The sequence below is a fragment of the Anser cygnoides genome, chromosome 29 (assembly GCF_040182565.1).
Source record: "Anser cygnoides isolate HZ-2024a breed goose chromosome 29, Taihu_goose_T2T_genome, whole genome shotgun sequence".
NCBI classification, from domain to species: Eukaryota; Metazoa; Chordata; class Aves; order Anseriformes; family Anatidae; genus Anser; species Anser cygnoides.
This window is the reverse complement of record NC_089901.1, coordinates 3,822,776-3,840,915: the sequence shown is the minus strand read 5'-3', so window position 1 is coordinate 3,840,915 and position 18,140 is coordinate 3,822,776. Positions and strand designations below refer to the sequence as shown.

Below are 18,140 nucleotides of genomic sequence, written 5' to 3'. Positions count from 1 at the left end.
GCGCAGCCAATCGCAGAGTGCTTCGGGAGATTGGCGTTCCCGCCGGCCAATCGGAGAGCGGAGAGGCGGGACGGAGGGAGCCTGAGGGGTGGAGGAGCGAGGTAAAATGGCGGCGGTGTGAAGTGCGGGAGGAGCCGCTCCAGCGCGGGCCCCGAAGCGGCGTGGGGGGGCCCGGGGGAGGGCAGGGCGGCGGGTGGCGTTAACGGGGTGTCCCCCCCACACAGGCCCCGCCGGCGCCGGGTCCCGTAGGATGGCGCTCCGCGCTCTGCTGAGGGCCGCGGCCTCCCTGCGCGGCTCCGGTGCGTATCCCCGTCCCCTCCCAGCGCTGCTCGGGGCTCCCCGAGCCGCCCCGCGGCCGCTCATCTTCCCCCCCCCCCCACTTTTCCTCCCCGCAGCTCTCGGAGCGCTGCCCCCCGCTGGGAGGCAGCCAGCGGCCCCGGGCTTGCAGCAGGCCGCCGGCATGGCCACCCTGAACCAGATCCACCGGAAGGGCCGGCCCGCGCCGCCCCCCTTCAAGCTGGGGCCCACCTTCGGGCGGCCGCAGCTGAAGGGGGTGGTGATCAAAACCCTCATCCGCAAGCCCAAGAAGCCCAACTCGGCCAACCGCAAGTGCGCGCGGGTGCGGCTGAGCAACGGCAAGGAGGTGGTGTGCTTCGTCCCCGGCGAGGGCCACAACCTGCAGGAGCACCACGTCGTGCTAGTGCAGGGAGGCCGCACGCAGGACCTGCCGGGGGTCAAGCTGACCATCGTCAGGGGCAAGTACGACTGCGCGCACGTCCAGAAGAAGAAGTAAACAGCAGCGAGAGACAGCGGAGGGGATAACGGGGTCGGTTTTTATGCCATTAAAGCCCTGCGGCCCGGACGCGCTGCGTGCTGTGTGAGGGGAATAAGGGGAGGGAGGGGCGTAAATACTGGCTAGCCCCGCCCCCTTCCGGTTTGTGGAGGGCCCGCTTCCGGTGCCGGATCAAAGATGGCGGCGCCCAGGGTGCTGCTGGCGGCGGCCCGGCGGGCGGCGGCGGCGGGGGGGGGAGGGCGTGGCCGGCGCGCGGCGGGGGGCGTGGCCGGGCGGAGCCGGCTGTACGAGCACGCGCGCGAGGGGCTGAGCGCGCGGCCGCGGCTGGACGTGGAGGCGCTGAGCGGCCGCGAGCTGGAGAGGAGGCGGGGCCCGCTGCGGGAGGGCGACCTGCGGGACATCGTGAGCGGGGCGGGGCCGCGGGGTGGGCGGGGCTTGGGGGGTGGGCGGGGCCTGACGGGGCTGCGGGACAGAGGGAGTGGGGTGGGGGTCTGGGGGTGGGCGGGGCCTGGGAGCGGGCGTCGGGAGGTGGGCGGGGCTTCGGGAGGTGGGCGGGGCTTCGGGGCAGGGGATCTGCAGGGCGGGGCTTCGGGTGGGCGGGGCTTCGGGTGGGCGGGGCCTGGGGGACCAATGGGGTGTCCCAAAGAGGGCGGGGCTTCTGGGGGCGTGTCCCCGGGGGGCGGGGCCTCGGAGAGCAGCCGGCTGGGCCCGGAGCGTTCTAGGGGCGGGGCTTGCGGCATGGGCGTGGCCTGAGGGCAGGCCCCGCCCCCAGCTGCAGACCTGGGCCCGCCTGGGCGAGGTGCGCGCCGCCATCGCCCGCCTCGAGGCCCAGAAGGACGACGTGGCCCGGGGCGTGCGGGAGCTGGTGGTGAGTGCCCCAGGTGTCCCCAGACTTCCTGAAATAGTCCCCAAATGACCCCCAAATTGTCCTCAAACATCCCTAAATGTCCCTAAACATCCTCAGATGTTCCCAAATGACCCTAAACGTCCCCAGATTGTCCCCGAATATCCCAAAATGTCCCCAAATTGTCCCTAAATATCCCAAAACATCCCCAAATGTCCCCAAATTGTCCCCAAACGTTCCCAGATGTCCCTAAACGTCCTCAGATGTTCCCAAATGACCCTAAACGTCCCCAAATTGTCCCCAAAAATCCCAAAATGTCCCCAAATGTCCCCAAATGTCCCCAGATTGTCCCCAAAAATCCCAAAATGTCCCCAAATGTCCCCACATTGTCCCTAAATATCCCAGAACGTCCCCAGATGTCCCCAGATTGTCCCCAAACATCCCCAGATGTCCCTGGACATCCCCAAATTGTCCCCAGATGTCCCTAAACGTCCTCAGTTGTTCCCAAATGACCCTAAACGTCCCCAAATTGTCCCCAAACTGTCCCTAAACATCCCCAAATTGTCCCCAAACTGCCCCTAAATGTCCCCAAATGTCCCCAAGCCATCCCCAAATGTCCCCATCCCTCACCCTCTCTCCCCCCCCAGGCCTCCCACGCCAAGGACGCGCTGCAGGCGGTAAGACCCTGGGGCGGGGGGGGGCGCCCGGTGCCCCAGACCCAGCTGGGGGGGGGGGGGGGGGGGGGGGGGCGGCCGCAGGACGCTCGTCCCTGTCCCCCCCCCCAGGTCCCCGAGTACGCGGCGCTGCGGGCACGGGGGCGCCAGGTACGGCTGCAGCTGCAGGCGCTGCTGGCCGAGGAGGCGGCGCTGGACGAGCGCTTCTACCTCAAGGCGCTGCAGCTCCCCAACCGCACCCACCCCGAGGCGGTGAGCTGGGGGGGGGGCACTCCCAAAACCCCCTTTTTTTGCCCCCAAAACCCCCTGGCCCCCCCCCCCAACACCCTTGCTCCCGTCTCCTTCCAGCCCGTCGGGGACGAGAGCCAGGCCCGGGTGATGGAGGTGGTGGGAGAGAAGCCAGGTAGGGGGGGACCCATGGGGGGGGGACCCACAGTGGGGGGTGCAGGGAGGAAGAGGAGGGTCCCCAGGGTGACGAAGGCTCCCTCCTGTCCCCGCAGTCTTTGACTTCCAGCCGAGGGGACACCTGGAGCTGGGCGAGGCGCTGGACATCATCCGCCAGCGGTGAGTTCCCCCCCCCCCCGCCTTTATCACATCCCTCCCAATCCAGCACGGGGACCCCCCCCGGGGGAGGCAGCCCCCCCCCTCCGTGGGGTGACGGCCGTGTCCCCGTGCCAGGCGCCTGTCGCACGTCTCGGGGCACCGCTCCTACTACCTGTGCGGGGCGGGCGCGCTGCTGCAGCACGCGCTGGTGAGCTTCGTCCTGGCCAAGCTGCTGCCCAAGGTACGGCCGCCATCGAAGGGGGGGGGGGACACACGTGTGTGACCCCCCCAAATCCTAAATTCCTACCCCAAATCCTTAAGTCCCCCCGAAATCCTTAAATCCCTCCCCCCAAACGCTCCTCTTGCTCCAGGGCTTCCTGCCCATGACGGTCCCTGACCTGCTGCGAGGCGCTGTCTTTGTAAGTGCCCCCCCCAGGGGGGTTTGGGGTCCTGCCCCCCCCCCAGCACAAAGTGACACCCCTGTCCCCCCCCCCCCCCCAGGAGGGGTGCGGGATGCAGCTCAACGCCACCCCCTCGCCCGTCTACACCATTGACCCCGCGCGCTTTGAGGACCTGTGCCTGGCCGGCACCTCCGAGGTGGGGATCGCAGGTGAGAAATGGGGCGAAAGGGGAGGGAAACGGGGAAAAACGGGGGGGAAAACGGGGAAAAACTGGACGAAAACGGGGAAAAACGGGGCCAAACTCCCCCTTTTCCCCCATCTCTCCCCCCAGGGTACTTCATGGACCACGCAGTGCGGCTGCAGGACATGCCCATCAGGTACGGGGGCTGTGGAGGTGCTGTGTGGGGCCAGGGGGGCACCGGGGGGGGCTTTATTGACTGCCTGCCCCCCCGCCCCCCCCCAGGGTCGTCTGCTCCAGCACGTGCTACCGCGCTGAGACCGACACGGGCCGGGAGCCCTGGGGGCTCTACCGCGTGCATCAGTTCACCAAGGTAGGGGCAGGGGGGGGCTCAGCACCACCGGGGGGGGGCTCAGGACCACCGCGGGGGGGGGGGACGCTCGGGACCACGCTGCCCCCCCAGGTGGAGATGTTCGGGGTGACGGCGGCCGAGAGCGGGACGGAGAGCGAGGAGCTGCTGGATGAATTCGTGGCGCTGCAGAAGGAAATCTTCTCCGAGCTGGGGCTGCACTACCGGTCAGTCTGGGGGGGTGAGGAGAAAGAGGAGGCGGGGGGGGGCCCTGCCCTGTGTCCCCCCCCCCAATATTTCAGTCCCGCTCCCCGCAGCGTCCTCGACATGCCCACGCAGGAGCTGGGGCTCCCCGCCTACCGCAAGTTCGACATCGAAGCCTGGATGCCCGGCCGGGGCAAGTACGGGGAGGTGAGAGCAGGGAGGGGGCAAATTACCCCGGGGGGGGGCAAGTTACCCCCCCAGGGCGTGCTGGGGGTGGGATTTGGGGGTCCCCACAGTGTCCCCCCCCCCGTTTTAGATCTCCAGCGCCTCCAACTGCACCGACTACCAAAGCCGGCGGCTCAACATCATGTACAGCGACGGGGCTGGGCGGCTGCGCCACGCGCACACGGTGGGTGCTGAGCCCCCCCCAGGGGGTTTGAGCCCCCCCCCAGGGGGTTTGTGAGCCCCCCCCAGGGTTCTTTCAAGCCCCCCCATCCCTTCACACCCCATCCTTTGCCCCCCCCAGGTGAACGGCACAGCCTGCGCCGTGTCGCGGATGCTCATCGCCCTCCTGGAGTGCAACCAGCAGCCGGTGCGTGGCGGGGGGGGGGGACACGAGGTGGGGGGGCGCACAGAGGGGGGGCTAACGCTTCTCTTGTCTCTTTGTCCCCCCCCCCCCCCCCAGGACGGCAGCGTTCGCGTGCCCCCCGCCCTGCAGCCCTTCGTCGGCCGCGCCGTGCTCACGCAGCCCCCAGCCCCGCTGCTGCGCTACATCGGCCCCAACCAGCCCGGGGGGGGGCCAGGGGGGGCCGAGGGGGGGGCCCATGCCAGGGGGGGCGCGGAGGAGCCTCGGGGGACACGCAGATGCCCCTCCCCTCCCAGAATGTTAATGAGCCTCAAATAAACGCCGCTTTCGCCGCTCCCCCCAGCAATAAAACATCGACAGGCGTTTCGTGGGAACCGGATTTGGGGGGTGGGGGGGCACATGGAGGGGGGCTGCCCCCCCTTTTTTTTATTTTACAACGATTGATAGAAATCCTCTACGCTACAGCCAGGGAGAAGGGGCAGGAGGGGGCGTGTGGGCCCCCCCAAAGTCCAGCCCATGGCTTCGGGGGGCCCCGATAAATAGGGGAAGGCAGCTGCAGGTCCGGGGGGGCGGCCCCGCAGGTCTGGGGGGGGCCCTCAGTCCACGCAGCGGCCGCTGTTGATGACGATGTCGTCGTATTCCTCCTGGGTGGGGGGGGACACAACGGCATTCAGCCCCTCCCGCAAAATCTGGGGGTGCCCCCCCCCGGGGACGTGGGCAGTTCTTTTCGGGGGGGGGGGGGGGGGGGGGGCTACTCACGCCGCTGCTGTCGTCGCCGTCGTCGTCCTCGTCGTCCTCGTCGTCGTCCTCGCTGTCCTCCGAGTCGCCGGGGGGGTCGGGGGCCCCGAAGGCGCGCAGCAGCTGGGGCAGGCGGGGGGTCGGGGCGGTGCCGGGCGCTGTAGAGGGGGGTGCGCCCCCCGTACCCCCGCGCCGCCGGGTCGGCCCCCGCCCGCAGCAGCAGCTCCGCCAGCTCGGGGCTCTGCGCCTCCACCGCCAGGTGCAGGGGGGTGCGGCCACAGCTCGGCTCCTTTTATTTTGGGGAGGAACACACACGCACACGGGGGGGGGGTCAGGGATGGCATCGTGCCCCCCCCACACACCCCCCCCCCCCGGCGCGGCCGCGCTCACCGCTTTGTTGAGGTCGGCGCCGGCGCGCAGCAGCAGCTGCACCAGCTCCACGTCCTTGCGCAGGACGGCGACGTGCAGGGGGGTGTAACCTGGGGGGGGGGGGCACGGGGACATCACCGGGATGCCCCCCCCGGCATCGCGTGTCCCCCCCCTCATGTCCCCGTGCCATAGCCCTGCGGTGTGTTCTCTGTGTCCCCACGCCCCCAGCCCCGTTTTGTCCCTCTGTATCCCCCCCACGTCCCATATCCTGCATCCCCCCCCGATCCTGTGCCCCCCTCCCGTGTCCCCCCAGTCCTGTCCCCATCTCATCTCCCCCTGTATCCCATCCCATGTCCCCCCCCATATCCCTTTCCCCCCCCCGATCCCATTTCCCCCCCCCATATCCCATTTTCCCCGTTTCCCCCTCCACATCCCATTCCCCCCCCCCGTACCCTGCCCGTACCCCCCAACGCCCCCTCCCACCACCCCCCCCGTCCCCCCCCCACCATCATAATTCACGCTCTCCAGCTGCTCCGCGTCTCAGCGGCGGGGGGCGCGTGGGGGGGCCCAGGAGGTGGCGGGCGCAGGCGGGCTGCCCCTCGCGGCAGGCCAGGTGCAGCGCCGTGTGCCCCCCCCGCTCCTGCACCCCCGGCCCCCGCGCCTGCCGCCCGCAGCTTGCGCACGAAGGCCGGCAGCCCCAGGATGACGGCGAGGTGCAGCGCGGTCTGGGGGGGGGGCGGTCACAAATAAAAGGAGTTTTTAGCTTTATTTAACCCCCCCCCTCCCCGTATACACCTGTCCGCCCCCCCCCGGCCCCGTTACCTGCCCCAGGTCGTTCTGCAGGTCCAGGTACGCCGTGCCCTCGGTGCGCTGCAGGATGGAGTCCAGGAAGGCCTCGTGCTCGTGGATGACGGCGAGGTGCAGGGCCCTACAACAGGGGCGAGGGGGTCAGCACGGCCATGAAGTGGCCCTATCCTACATGGGGGGGGGGTCGGCCCGATCCTAAAAGGAGGGTGCCCCGGCCCTACAAGGGGGGGCCCCAGCCCTACAAGGGGTGGTGCCCCGATCCTACAAGGGGGGGCGCCCCGGTCCTACAAGGGGGGGGGGCGCCCCGGTCGTAAACGGGGGGGGGGGCGCCCCGGTCCTAAAACGGGAGGGGGGAGCGCCCCGGTCCTAAAACGGGGGGGGGGGGGGCCCGGTCCTAAAAGAAGACAAGGAGAGCCCCCGGCCCTAAAACAAGGGGACGCCGCCCCGCCCCCCCCCCCGGTCCTGGTCCCCCGGTCCGGGTCCCCCGCCCCCCCCCCCACCGTCCCCGGTCCCCGCCCCCCCCCCCCCCCCCCATTCCGCCCCCCCCTCACGTGTCGCCGTCCTCGGTGACGAAGCTCAGCACGTGCCGCAGCCAGGCCTCGGGGTCTGGGGCCGCCGCCGCCGCCGGGGCCTCCTCGTTACCGGGGGGGGACCCGGGCAGGCCGCCGGGCCCCGGGAGCGGGCCGGGGCTGGCGGGCAGCGGCGCCAGCTGCCCGTCGCCCAGCGAGCCCAGGCCGCTGTCGCACCACTCGTCGCCCTCCGGCCGCTTTCCCCCATCGCCCGCTGGCGGCGGCGCCGCCGCCTCCGCGGCCGCCATGCCGGGGCCGCGCTCAGGCCGCCATGGGCCCGCGCCGCCGTCCCGGGAAATCCCCGGTAATGGAGGGGGGGGGGGGGGGGGGGGAACGGCGCGCGGGGGGTGCCGGAGTTGTAGTCCGACGGGTTCAGCCAATCGGCGCTTCCCCGCGCGGGGGGTGCCGGGAGGTGTAGTCCGACGGGTTCGGCCAATCGGCGCTTCCCCGCGCGGGGGGTGCCGGGAGGTGTAGTCCGCCCGGACTCCCGACGGGTTTCAGCCAATCAGCGCGGCCCCGCGCGGGGCACGCCGGGAGGTGTGGCGGCGCGGGGCACGCCGGGAGTTGCCCATGTCGGCCGAGGACGGTAACCGGGGCCTGGCGGGGGGACGGGGGGCGGTCCGGTGGCGGCGCCCCCTGACACCCCCCCCCCCCGGCCCCCTCCCCCTTTGCCCCCAGCGCCGGTGCCGAGGCCGGCGAGGAGGCGGAGCCCGAGGGCGGTGCTGCGGGGGAGGCCGAGAGTAAGGGCCGGGAACCGGGGCGGGGGGGGGGGGAGGGACCGGGGGAACCGGGGGGGTTTAACGGCGCCCCCCCCCCCCCGCAGTGGAGCTGCTGCGGAGCCTCCTGGCGCGGACGCTGGGCCTGGGCTCGGAGCCGGCGGAGCGGGTGCTGGACGAGCTGTCGCTGCCCGGCGTGGCCCGGTTCGTGCAGAGCGGGCGGTGCCGCCGCGTGGTGTGCATGGTGGGCGCCGGCATCTCCACGGGTGAGCGGGGCCGGGGGCTTAACGGGGCCGGGGGGGCGGTAACGGGGCCGGGGGGGCGGTAACGGGGCCGGGGGGGTCGCTGACGTTGCCCCCCCGTCCTCCCCCCGCAGCCGCCGGGATCCCCGATTTCCGCTCGCCCGGCACCGGGCTCTACGCCAACCTGGCGCACTACGCGCTGCCCTACCCCGAGGCCATCTTCGACATCGCCTACTTCAAGGTGTGCGGGGGGGGGCTTCGGGAGCCCCCCCCCCAGAGTCCTGACACCCCCCCAGGGCCCTGCCCCCCCCCCCCCGCTTCATTTTCCCCTCCCTTCTCCCCCAGGAACACCCGGAGCCTTTCTTCGCCCTGGCCAAGGAGCTGCTTCCAGGGCAGCTCAAGGTAAGAAAAGGATCCTGGGGGGGACAATGAGGGGGGGGGGCACACGCCATGCCCCCCCTAAATTCTCTGCCCCCCCCTTAAATCCTGTCCCCCCCCCAGCCCACCGTATGCCACTACTTCATGCGCCTGCTGAAGGAGAAGGGGCTGCTGCTGCGCTGCTACACCCAGGTGTGCGCCCCAAAACATTTCCTGCCCCCCCCCCCGGCTCCAAGGCCCCCCCCTGGTGCGAACGCCCCCCCCCTCGCCCCCAGAACATCGACACCCTGGAGCGGGTGGCGGGGCTGGAGCCCGAGGAGCTGGTGGAGGCGCACGGCACCTTCTTCACCTCCCACTGCACGCGGGCCTCCTGCCGCCAGCCCTACGGCCTGCACTGGATGAAGGGTAACGGCGGCCGGGGGGGGCGCGGGGGGGCTCCCAGTGCTGCCCCCCCCCCCCAGAAAATAAAAAAACCCTGAGCTCTGCCGGCCCCCCCCTGCCGCAGAGCGCATCCTCTCGTCCCTCGTCCCCAAGTGCGAGAAGTGCCAGAGTGTGGTGAAGCCAGGTGAGGGGGGGCGGGGATCCGGTGCCCCCCCCCCCTTAAAATTTTAAAGTGTGGGGGCACCACAAGTCTTGCCCCCCCCCGTTTTTATTCCCTCCTACATCCGTCGCCCCCCCCTCGTTGTTGTTCCCCTCCCCAGACATCGTGTTTTTCGGCGAGAGTCTCCCCTCGCGCTTCTTCACGCTGTTGCAGTCGGTGAGTGCTTTGCGGGGGGGGGGCACGGGACGAGGGGGGGCCACGGGACGAGGGGGGGGCCACGGCCTCACCCCCACATCCCCCTGTCCCCCCCCCCAGGACTTCCAGAAGGTCGACCTGCTCCTCATCATGGGCACCTCGCTGCAGGTCCAGCCCTTCGCCTCCCTCGTCAGCAGGTCGTGTGCCCCCCCCCCCCAGGGCGTCGTGTCCCCCCCCCCATGTCGTTGTGTCCCCCCCCCTTGTGTCATTGCCCCCCCCCCGTGTCCTCTGCCCCCTCACCTGCCCCTTTCTCGCCCCCCCGCAGGGTCCCCCGCCAGCACCCCCCGGGTCCTCATCAACAAGGAGAAGACGGGGCAGGTGAGGGGGGGGCAAATGGGGGGGGGGCAATTGTTAATGCCCCCCCATGCTATTTCTCTCTTCCCCCCCCCACCCCCAGAGCGACCCCTTCATGTCCCTGATGGGTTTCGGCTGCGGGATGGACTTCGACTCGGACAAAGCCTACAGGTGGGGGGGGGCTGGGGGGGTCGGGGGGGGGGGCAGAGGGGGTGGGGGGGGTAGAGGGGGCTCGGGGGGGGGCGGTCCGGGAGGTTTGGGGGGGGCACATTGGGGTGGGGGGAACAGGGTCCCCCATTTACAGCAGCTGGGGGGAGAAAAGCAGCTGAGCTCTCTTTTTTCTTATGGGGGTGCTGAGGGGTTATGCCCCCCCCCCCCACAAATAGGGGGGCTACCCAATCAACCTCCCGCCCCCCCCCCCCAAAAAAAATCCCGCTCCCCCCCCAGGGACGTGGCCTGGCTGGGGGACTGCGACCAAGGCTGCCTGGAGCTGGCGGAGCTGCTGGGCTGGAAGGTACGGCCCCCCACCCCACCCCCCCATGATTTGGGGGGGGTCCCATGGCTGGGGGGGGGCCCGGGGGGGTCTCACAATCCGGGGGGGGGTCACTTACACCCCGTCCCCGCAGGAGGAGCTGCAGGAGCTGGTGAGGAAGGAGCACGCCGCCATCGATGCCAAGGCCCGGGGGGGCGACAAAAAGGCCCCGGGGGGCAACGGCGAGGGTGGGGGGGCGGGCAAAAAGGCCGGGGGGGGCAAGGAGGAGGGGCGGGGGGGGGGCCCCAGCAAGCCCCAGGAGGGGAGCGGGGCCCCCCCGCCGTAGGGAGGGGTGGGGGCAGTAAAGGGACGCGTTTCAGCCCCAGTTGTGTGTGGTTTGTTGTTTTTTTTTGGGGGGGGGGCACATGTTTGGGGGGGGCATTTAGGGAAGGGGGGTTGGGGTGGGGGGCACTGGGGGTCCCAGGCCCCAGCCCTGGGGGGTCCTAGTCCCTTTTGGGGGGCTGTGGGGGGGCCCCAATTGGCGTGGGGGGGGGGGTCGGGGGGGGCCCGAGCACTTTGGGGGAGATTCCAGTACTTTTGGGGGTTCTGGGGGGGCCTCAGTCAGCCCTTTGGGGGGTCCTGGCCCTCTTTGGGGGCACTTGGGGGGCGGGGCAATTTTCATGGGGGGGCAGCCCCTTTTGGGGGGCTCTGGGGGGGGGGTCTCAGCCTCTTGGAGGTGTCCCAGAACTTTTTTGGGGGTTCCCAGCAATTTTGGGGGACCCTGGGGGGGATCCAAACCCCTTGGGGGGGGGGCACAGCAATTTTCGGGGGCTCTGGGGGGCCCCAATGGGCTGGGGGGGGGGGGGGGGGGGCAGCACTTTTGGGGGGCTCTCAGGGGCCTGTTTGGGGGGTCCCAATAGTTTTTGGGGAGGATTCGAGCACTTTTGGGGGGGGATTCCAGCACTTTTAGGGTTCGGGGGGCCCCAACCGGCCCCGGGGGGGCTCTGAGGGCTTCTGCCCCCCCCCCCACAGGGGTCCCGCCGTAGCCAAGGTGGTGGGCAGGGCCAGCTCTGAGGGGCCCGGCCAATCAGAAGTGAAGCCTGAGGGTGGCGGCCAATCTGAGCTGGAGTTGGGGTTGATAGGCAGCTGGCTTGGCCAATAAGATTCGAGCCCCCTTGCGCGCCCTGGGGTTGTCCCCGAGGGAGAGCCCGAAGGGGTCGTGAGAGGCAAGAGCAGGAGCCAATCAGAGCTAAGGGATGTTGATCGGCGTTCCGTTCGACCAATAGCCTCGCGACCCGCTGCCGAAAGGCCTTCTGGGGAACTCAGCGAGTCGGGAAGAAGAAGGCGGAGCCTCGGCGCAGGGCCGTGAAGATGGGCGGGGCGCAGCCCAGACGGACAGCCTCCCCAGCCAACCAGCTCGGTGGGCGGGCGAACGGACGCGCGCCCCAGCCAATGAGAAGCGCCTCCCGCGCTGACAGCCAGGAGCGCCGCCGAGCCCAATCGCGGCGGTGGGCGGGCCGGAGGCCGAGCGGGCCAATGAGGCTCGGGCCCCGCCTGAGTGGCGGCGGCGCCGCCCAATAGGGGCGGGGCGGAGGCGGCGCGGCGGAGCGAGGCGCCATGTCGCGGCGGCGGTGGCGGGGCCCGCAGAGCGCCGAGGGCGGCGGGCGCGGGGCCGACATGGGCAAAATGGCGGCGGGCGGCGGCGGCGGCTCGGGCCGCTACTACGGCGGGGGCGGCGAGGGCGGGCGGGCCCCCAAGCGCCAGAAGACGGAGAACGCCGAGCCCCCGCCGCACGGGCCGGGGGGCCGGGGGGGGGCGGCGGAGGGCCCGGGGCGGCCGGAGCGGTGAGCGGGGGGGGGGGGAGGAAGAGGAGGATGGGAGAAAGGGGGGAGGAAGAAGAGGAGGAGGAGGAGGGAGGTGGAAGAGCAGGGGGAGGGGGGGAGGGGGGAGGGAGGAAGAATAGGGGAGGGGGGAGGAAGAGGAGGAGGGGGGAGGGAGGAAGAATAGGGGAGGGGGGAGGAAGAGGAGGAGAGGGGAGGGAGGAAGAGCAGGAGGGAGACGAGGAGGGGGAGGGGGGAGAGGAGAAGGGAGGGGGGAGGAAGAAGAAGAGGAGGAGGTTGGGAGAAAGGGGAGGAAGAGCAGGAGGGGGAGGGAGGAAGAGGAGGGGAGGAAGAGGAGATGGAGGAAGGAAGAAGAGGTGGGGGAGGGAAGAAGGAGGGAAGAGGAGGAGGGGGGAAGGAAGAAGAGGAGGAGATGGGGTGAGGAAGAAGAGGGGATGAAGGGGGGAGGAAGAGGAGAAGGAGACGGGGGAAGAAGAGGAGGGGGGTGAGGAGGAGGAGGAAGGTGAGGAAGAAGAGGAGGGGGGAGGAGGAAGAGGAGGAGGGGGAAGGAAGAGGAAGAGGTGAGGAAGGAGAGGAGGAGGGGGCTAAGAGGCACAGCCCTGGGGGCCGGGGTCGGGGGTGCTGGGAGCTGAGGGGCGCTCTGCACCCCCAGGACGAGGGGAGGGTGCGCATGGGGCTGCGGGACCCTTTGTGGGGTCGCTGCCCCCTGCCTGCCGCAGGGATCTGGGGGGGACCAAGAGCTCAGCACCCCTGGGCGCCGCGCTCTGACCTCCCCCTGCCCCCCCCCCAGGAGAACTACGACGACCCCCACAAGACGCCGGCGTCCCCTGTGGTGCACATCCGCGGGCTGATCGACGGCGTGGTGGAGGCCGACCTGGTGGAGGCCCTGCAGGAGTTCGGCCCCATCAGGTGAGCGAAACCCCCGGGGGGCAGGGATTGGGGCCCCCGAAAAGCCAATCCCCTCCTCCGGGGGCAGGGATTGGGGCCCCCTGCCACCCCCCTGAGCCCGTCCCGAGCCCGTCCTGCCGTCCCGCAGCTACGTGGTGGTGATGCCCAAGAAAAGGCAGGCCCTGGTGGAGTTTGAGGACATCCTGGGCGCCTGCAACGCCGTCAACTACGCGGCGGACAACCAGATCTACATCGCCGGGCACCCCGCCTTCGTCAACTACTCCACCAGCCAGAAGATCTCGCGCCCGGGCGACGCCGACGACTCGCGGGGGGTCAACAACGTGCTGCTCTTCACCATCCTCAACCCCATCTACTCCATCACCACGGTGCGTGGCGGCTTGGGGGGGGGGGGGGGGGGGGCGCTGGGGGAGGTTTGGGGTGCGTCAACACCACGGGGAACGCGTCCTGAGGGGGTCCTGAGCGGCCTCGAACCCGATCCCCCTCGTTTTTGGCGCTGTGGCTGTGCGGCTCGTTGCCCTTGGGGGCGATTTGGGGGGTCCTGGAGGCGGCCCCCTCACCGTGCCCCCCCCCGCAGGACGTGCTCTACACCATCTGCAACCCCTGCGGCCCTGTGCAGAGGATCGTCATCTTCCGCAAGAACGGCGTGCAGGCCATGGTGGAATATCCTTCAGTGCCTGGGGTCCCCGTCGGGCTCCGCCGCTCCCCGGGCGGTATTTCGGCGGCTGCGCCCCCGGCGAGGCGTCCCTTTGGGGCCTGCCCGCGCTCGGCCCCGCTCCCGGACGGGGAAAACGGCCATAAAACACCTTTTTGTCCCCAATTCCTTAACGCCGCGCACGTTCGACTCGGTGCAGAGCGCGCAGCGCGCTAAGGCGTCCCTCAACGGGGCCGACATCTACTCGGGGTGCTGCACGCTGAAGATCGAGTACGCCAAGGTGAGCCCCCCCCCGCCGTCCCCGCCCCCCCCGCGGCGCCACGCCGCCGGTGCTGACCCCGCTGTCCGTCTGTCCGTCCGCCCCGCAGCCCACGCGCCTCAACGTCTTCAAGAACGACCAGGACACGTGGGACTACACCAACCCCAACCTGAGCGGCCAAGGTAATCCCCGCCGGCTCGGGCGCAGCCCTCACAGCGCTCCCGTTACCCCGATGCCGCCTGCCCGCCCCCACCCCGCGCCCCCAGCCGTGCTCGAGGGGCTCGGGGGGGGCGAATTGGGTGGAAAAATCCCCGTTTCGAGCACCGGGGGGGGGGGGGGGGTCTCTCGGGGGCTCGTCCCGCGTGTCGCCCGTCGGGAAGGCTCGGGTTAAGGCGCTTGGAGCGAGGGGAGCCTGTGCGCGGGTGGGTCTGGGGCTTTTTTTTTTAATTTTTGAGGAGTCTCTGGTCGGGGGGGGTCTCAGGCGGGGTGCAGGCAGCCCCCCCCGCGCGCCTCGGCCTCGGGACTTACCGCAGCGGGGCCGCGCGTGGGCGAAACCGGGGGGGAGGCGCCGGCTCCCGGGAGATTTACCGGGGCGAACGCCGCCCGAACCCCCCCCCCGGGGGGGTCCCTCCCGGTCCCGTTTGAAAGCCGGGGCTGTCGGCCTCGAAGCGGGGGCGGCGGGCGCCGGGGGGGGTCGCCGCGGTCCCCGCCGAGGAATCGCTGCCTTCCCCGCCGGACGGCCGGACGTCCCCCCCCTCCCCCGTTTTTAAACGGGGATCGTACCACGGCGGAAGCCCCGACCTGCCTCTGCACACTGCTCACACCACCACACAGTGTAGAAAAGCCAAAAAATAACCAAAACCAAACAAACAAAAAACAAAAACAAAAACCTCACTCGGAGAAAACACGCAGCATCCAGAGCCAAGCAGCACCCAGAGCTCAGTGCAGCAAGGACACGGCCCCGCGGCCCAAGGACTATCTGCAGCACAGAGAAAGAGGCGCCGCGTGCCCCAGCAGACACTCCTCTTACTTAAACCAAGGCACACCGAGCCCGAGAAGGTACACACGCCTAGGAAACACGGCCCAGAGGGTCCTCAGCACACGGCCGGCGGCGCCTTTATCGGAGAACGGAGTAGATCCGAGGCCCTCCAAGACTTAGGATGGCGCTCAGCGCGGGTTGCTGGGGGAGGGCAGCTCCTTTGCTCGCTCGGCTTCCTCCCGCGGGCCTCACCTGCCGCCGCTGCCAGCGCCGCCGAGCGGAGGAAAAGCAAAACCCAAAGCGAGCCCCGGGGCACACAGAGCCCCGGCAGGCCGTAGCTGGGCCGCGCGCGCCGCACGCGCGCGCTCACAGAGGAGACACGCACACCGCGAGCAGCGCCCCGACACCGACACCGCACACCACACGGAGGAACACTCCCCCTCACCACCCCCTCGGCCGGTACCTGAGGTACCTGAGGGCCGAGCAGCCGTGAGACCTTGCCTCGCGAGAGGCTTTTGCTTTTTGAAGGATTCTCCTTTGGTCTAAAGGATTTGACTTTGCTTTGAGGATGTCAGGCTTTTTTTTTAAAGATGTCAGGCTGTTTTTTTTTTTTTTTAAAAGACTCGAGCCTCTCTTAACGATGGTAGGTTCTTTTAAGGAGTTGAGGCTTTTAAAAGAGCTTAGCCTTTTCAAAGAGACTTTAGTTTTTTTTTTAAAGACTGCTTTTTTTTTTATTTTTTTAGAGACTTTGCTTTTTTTTTTTTTAAGAGACTTTGCTGTTTTTTTTAAGCGAATTGTAGCGGTTCCGTGCCTTTGACCTGTGTTTGTGACTCTGAAACCATGTGATGCAGGGTCGCAGTGTATGTTTGATGGGCCGCCATCTTTCACAACTGTGCTAACTCACTCTTGACGCGTCCAATGGTAAGAGAAAGAGCGCGTTTTTCCCCGGCGCGGGGCCCGCCCGCCCCCCCCGCTGTAAGTAGCCCTTTTCCGTCCTTGTGGGGCTGGCACCGGCCTCGGAGCAGGCGAAGGGAAGAGAAGAGCGACCTGAGCGCGTCCCGGCCGCGGCTGGCGGCTCCTCTCACCGAGTCCCGCTGGGGCTTTGCTGCCTGTACCGGTCTCGCCCCCCCCTCTCCCCTTTGTCGGGGCGGGGGGGTGGATGTCTTGCCACTTTGTTTTAATTTCTTCCTGTACGTTAATTTATTTGGTTTTAGTTTTTGTTGTTTGTTTTTTTTTTTTTTTAATGGTCGTTAAAAGAAACCGGCGGCGGCCCGGAGCTGGGGGCGCGCAGCGGGGGGCGCTGCGGGCAGCCCCGTCCCGGTCCCCGCGGGCGATTTGGGGGGGGGGACGGGGACACGGGAGGGAAATTTGGGTGGGGGGGGGGGCAGCAGCGGGGTGGGGGGGAGCGGGGAGAGGGCTCAGGCCCTCTGCTCCTGGGGGGGGAGGGGGAACAAAACGCCTCCAGGAGCCGCCTGGGACCCCCCCCCCCTCCCCCTCAGAAAGCCTCCGGGGCCAGGGCGTCAGGGACTCGGAGGGGGGGACCCCGGAGCTGCGTCCCCCCCCCTCCCCGTGACGCTTGTGCCCCCCCCTCTGCTTCCCCCCCGTAGGCGAGCCCGGCGGCAACCCCAGCAAGCGGCAGCGGCAGCCCCCCCTCCTCGGGGACCACCCGGCGGAGTACGGTAGGGCATGGGGCGGGGGGGGGGCACGGGGGGGGGGCACGGGGGTGCCGGCGGGGGTCCCAACCCTCTCAACCGTGCCCCCCCCCCCCAGGAGGCCCCCACGGCGGCTACCACGGGCACTACCACGACGAGGGCTACGGCCCCCCCCCCGCCCCACTACGAAGGCAGGAGGATGGGGCCCCCCGTGGGGGGGCACCGCCGGGGGCCCAGCCGCTACGGCCCCCAGTACGGGCACCCGCCCCCCCCGCCCGCCCCCCCCCCGAGTACGGCCCCCACGCCGACAGCCCCGTGCTGATGGTGTACGGCCTGGACCAGTCCAAGATGAACTGCGACCGCGTCTTCAACATCTTCTGCCTCTACGGCAACGTGGAGAAGGTGAGCGCGGCCGGGCGCCCCCCCAACACCCCCCCGCAGGGCGTTTTGGGGCAAAACCCTCGGAAAATGGCTCGTTTCGGGTGTTCCCCAGGTGAAGTTCATGAAGAGCAAGCCGGGCGCGGCCATGGTGGAGATGGCGGACGGCTACGCCGTGGACCGCGCCATCACGCACCTCAACAACAACTTCATGTTCGGGCAGAAGCTCAACGTCTGGTGGGGCCCGGGGGCCGGGGGGGGGCCCGGGGGGGGCGGGGGGGCAGCACCGCAGCCGTGCTGACCCCCCCCTCATCCCCGCAGCGTGTCCAAGCAGCAGGCCATCATGCCCGGGCAGTCGTACGGGCTGGAGGACGGCTCGTGCAGCTACAAGGACTTCAGCGGCTCGCGCAACAACCGCTTCTCCACCCCGGAGCAGGCGGCCAAGAACAGGATCCAGCACCCCAGCAACGTGCTGCACTTCTTCAACGCCCCCCTCGAGGTGACCGAGGACAACTTCTACGAGGTGCGCCGCCAGCCCTCCTCCTCCTCGCGCCCCGCGGGGCCAAACCCCACCCCCCCCCCCCGGTTCGCGTGTTTTTGATGTGTTTTCGGCGTTGGCAGATCTGCGATGAGCTGGGCGTCAAGCGGCCGTCGTCCGTCAAGGTGTTTTCGGGGAAGAGTAAGTGCGGGAGGGCAGGGAGCGGCCGCGCGGGTGCTCCCTGCCCCGGCGGGGGTCCCGGGGGGGCCGGGACGGGGGCGGCACGGCCGCCCGCAGCCGCCGGGCTGAGGAAGGGGCACTCGTCCGCAGGCGAGCGCAGCTCCTCGGGGCTGCTCGAGTGGGAGTCCAAGAGCGACGCGCTCGAGACCCTCGGCTTCCTCAACCACTACCAGATGAAGAACCCCAGTAAGTGGCCGCGGGGGGGCTAAAGAGGCCAAAACAACCCCAAATTCACCTTTACTGAACCCGAAACACTCCCAGATTCCCCCGATTCGCCTTTGCTAACCTCTAGTTAAGCTGAACCAATCCCAAATTCACCGTTATTTAACCCCAAACACCCCAAATTCCCCAAATTCAGCTTTGCTAATACCTAGTTACGCCAAACCGCCTCCACTTTCCCCTTTATTTAACCCCAACCCCCCCACCCCCCAAATTCCCCTCTGCTTAACCCGAACCGCCCCCAAGCCCCCCAACTTCACCTTTATTTAAGCCAAACCACCCCGAAGCCCCCCCCTTTCCCCCCAGTTTACCCCAAACCCCCCTGAACTCCCCCGATTCCCCTCTATTTACCCCCAACCACCCCCGGTTCCCCCCATTTACCCCCACCCCCCCCTTTCCCCCCCCCGTTTCCCCCCCCCGTTTCCCCCCCCTCACTGTTAACCCTCTGTCTCCCCGCAGACGGGCCGTACCCCTACACGCTCAAGCTCTGCTTCTCCACGGCTCAGCACGCCTCCTAAGCGGCCCCCCCGCGGGGCCCCCCCGCCCTCGTCGGTTTGGTTCATTTTCCTTTTTTTTTTTT

General features: G+C 69.3%; 5 protein-coding genes across 8 annotated transcripts; 4 read left to right on the top strand and 1 right to left on the bottom strand.

Moving 5' to 3' along the window:
• The first annotated feature begins 24 nt into the window (after positions 1–24).
• On the top strand, positions 25–862 carry MRPS12 (mitochondrial ribosomal protein S12). 2 transcript variants are annotated; one of them, XM_066984740.1, is made up of 3 exons: positions 25–101; positions 225–299; positions 396–862. In XM_066984740.1, the coding sequence occupies exons 2-3, from the start codon at positions 251–253 to the stop codon at positions 791–793; spliced, it is 447 nt and encodes a 148-aa protein (XP_066840841.1). In that variant the 5' UTR covers positions 25–101; positions 225–250; the 3' UTR covers positions 794–862. The 2 variants fall into 2 exon arrangements, with proteins under 2 accessions (XP_066840841.1, XP_066840840.1); XM_066984739.1 differs by lacking the exon at positions 25–101 and having other exon boundaries at positions 122–299.
• Positions 863–955: 93 nt separating this feature from the next.
• SARS2 (seryl-tRNA synthetase 2, mitochondrial) lies at positions 956–4,891 on the top strand. Of its 3 annotated transcripts, none has more exons than XM_066984733.1 (16): positions 956–985; positions 1,566–1,661; positions 2,285–2,314; positions 2,423–2,563; positions 2,660–2,714; positions 2,812–2,875; positions 2,990–3,095; positions 3,226–3,273; positions 3,356–3,464; positions 3,587–3,632; positions 3,719–3,806; positions 3,897–4,009; positions 4,100–4,193; positions 4,303–4,395; positions 4,513–4,578; positions 4,672–4,891. In XM_066984733.1, the coding sequence occupies exons 1-16, from the start codon at positions 971–973 to the stop codon at positions 4,888–4,890; spliced, it is 1,383 nt and encodes a 460-aa protein (XP_066840834.1). In that variant the 5' UTR covers positions 956–970; the 3' UTR covers position 4,891. The 3 variants fall into 3 exon arrangements, with proteins under 3 accessions (XP_066840834.1, XP_066840833.1, XP_066840835.1); XM_066984732.1 differs by having other exon boundaries at positions 956–1,195; XM_066984734.1 differs by lacking the exon at positions 2,285–2,314.
• A 44-nt stretch (positions 4,892–4,935) lies between these two features.
• Positions 4,936–7,377, bottom strand: NFKBIB (NFKB inhibitor beta). The gene is given in 9 exon segments (XM_066984735.1): positions 4,936–5,216; positions 5,332–5,448; positions 5,450–5,599; positions 5,701–5,789; positions 6,186–6,229; positions 6,231–6,328; positions 6,330–6,404; positions 6,502–6,607; positions 7,038–7,377. Coding segments are annotated over 9 exon segments (993 nt in total). The 5' UTR covers positions 7,304–7,377; the 3' UTR covers positions 4,936–5,168.
• Positions 7,378–7,776: 399 nt separating this feature from the next.
• On the top strand, positions 7,777–10,332 carry SIRT2 (sirtuin 2). The gene is made up of 13 exons (XM_066984741.1): positions 7,777–7,795; positions 7,879–8,037; positions 8,148–8,254; positions 8,359–8,415; positions 8,515–8,583; positions 8,667–8,796; positions 8,897–8,956; positions 9,093–9,148; positions 9,248–9,329; positions 9,453–9,505; positions 9,585–9,652; positions 9,929–9,995; positions 10,108–10,332. Coding segments are annotated over exons 1-13 (1,101 nt in total). The 5' UTR covers positions 7,777–7,794; the 3' UTR covers positions 10,300–10,332.
• Positions 10,333–11,752: 1,420 nt separating this feature from the next.
• On the top strand, positions 11,753–18,139 carry HNRNPL (heterogeneous nuclear ribonucleoprotein L). Its single transcript, XM_066984731.1, is given in 15 exon segments — positions 11,753–11,797; positions 12,585–12,703; positions 12,831–13,068; positions 13,278–13,363; positions 13,539–13,635; positions 13,724–13,796; positions 16,201–16,272; positions 16,364–16,413; positions 16,415–16,522; positions 16,525–16,647; positions 16,739–16,860; positions 16,945–17,146; positions 17,245–17,302; positions 17,432–17,527; positions 18,020–18,139. Coding segments are annotated over 13 exon segments (1,371 nt in total). The 5' UTR covers positions 11,753–11,797; positions 12,585–12,703; positions 12,831–12,843; the 3' UTR covers positions 18,079–18,139.
• The last annotated feature ends 1 nt before the right edge of the window (position 18,140 follows it).

What these genes read in the sequence shown, in the direction of transcription:
- MRPS12 (XM_066984740.1), top strand. Translation starts at nt 251, where the DNA reads ATGGCGCTCCGCGCTCTGCTGAGGGCCGCGGCCTCCCTGCGCGGCTCC. An exon ending in GGCCTCCCTGCGCGGCTCCG is followed by an intron (nt 300 to 395) that starts GTGCGTATCCCC and finishes TCCTCCCCGCAG; the next exon opens with CTCTCGGAGCGCTGCCCCCC.
- SARS2 (XM_066984732.1), top strand. Translation starts at nt 971, where the DNA reads ATGGCGGCGCCCAGGGTGCTGCTGGCGGCGGCCCGGCGGGCGGCGGCG. An exon ending in TGGCCAAGCTGCTGCCCAAG is followed by an intron (nt 3,096 to 3,225) that starts GTACGGCCGCCA and finishes CTCTTGCTCCAG; the next exon opens with GGCTTCCTGCCCATGACGGT. An exon ending in GAGCTGGGGCTGCACTACCG is followed by an intron (nt 4,010 to 4,099) that starts GTCAGTCTGGGG and finishes CGCTCCCCGCAG; the next exon opens with CGTCCTCGACATGCCCACGC.
- SIRT2 (XM_066984741.1), top strand. An exon ending in TCGACATCGCCTACTTCAAG is followed by an intron (nt 8,255 to 8,358) that starts GTGTGCGGGGGG and finishes CTTCTCCCCCAG; the next exon opens with GAACACCCGGAGCCTTTCTT. An exon ending in CGGCCTGCACTGGATGAAGG is followed by an intron (nt 8,797 to 8,896) that starts GTAACGGCGGCC and finishes CCCCTGCCGCAG; the next exon opens with AGCGCATCCTCTCGTCCCTC.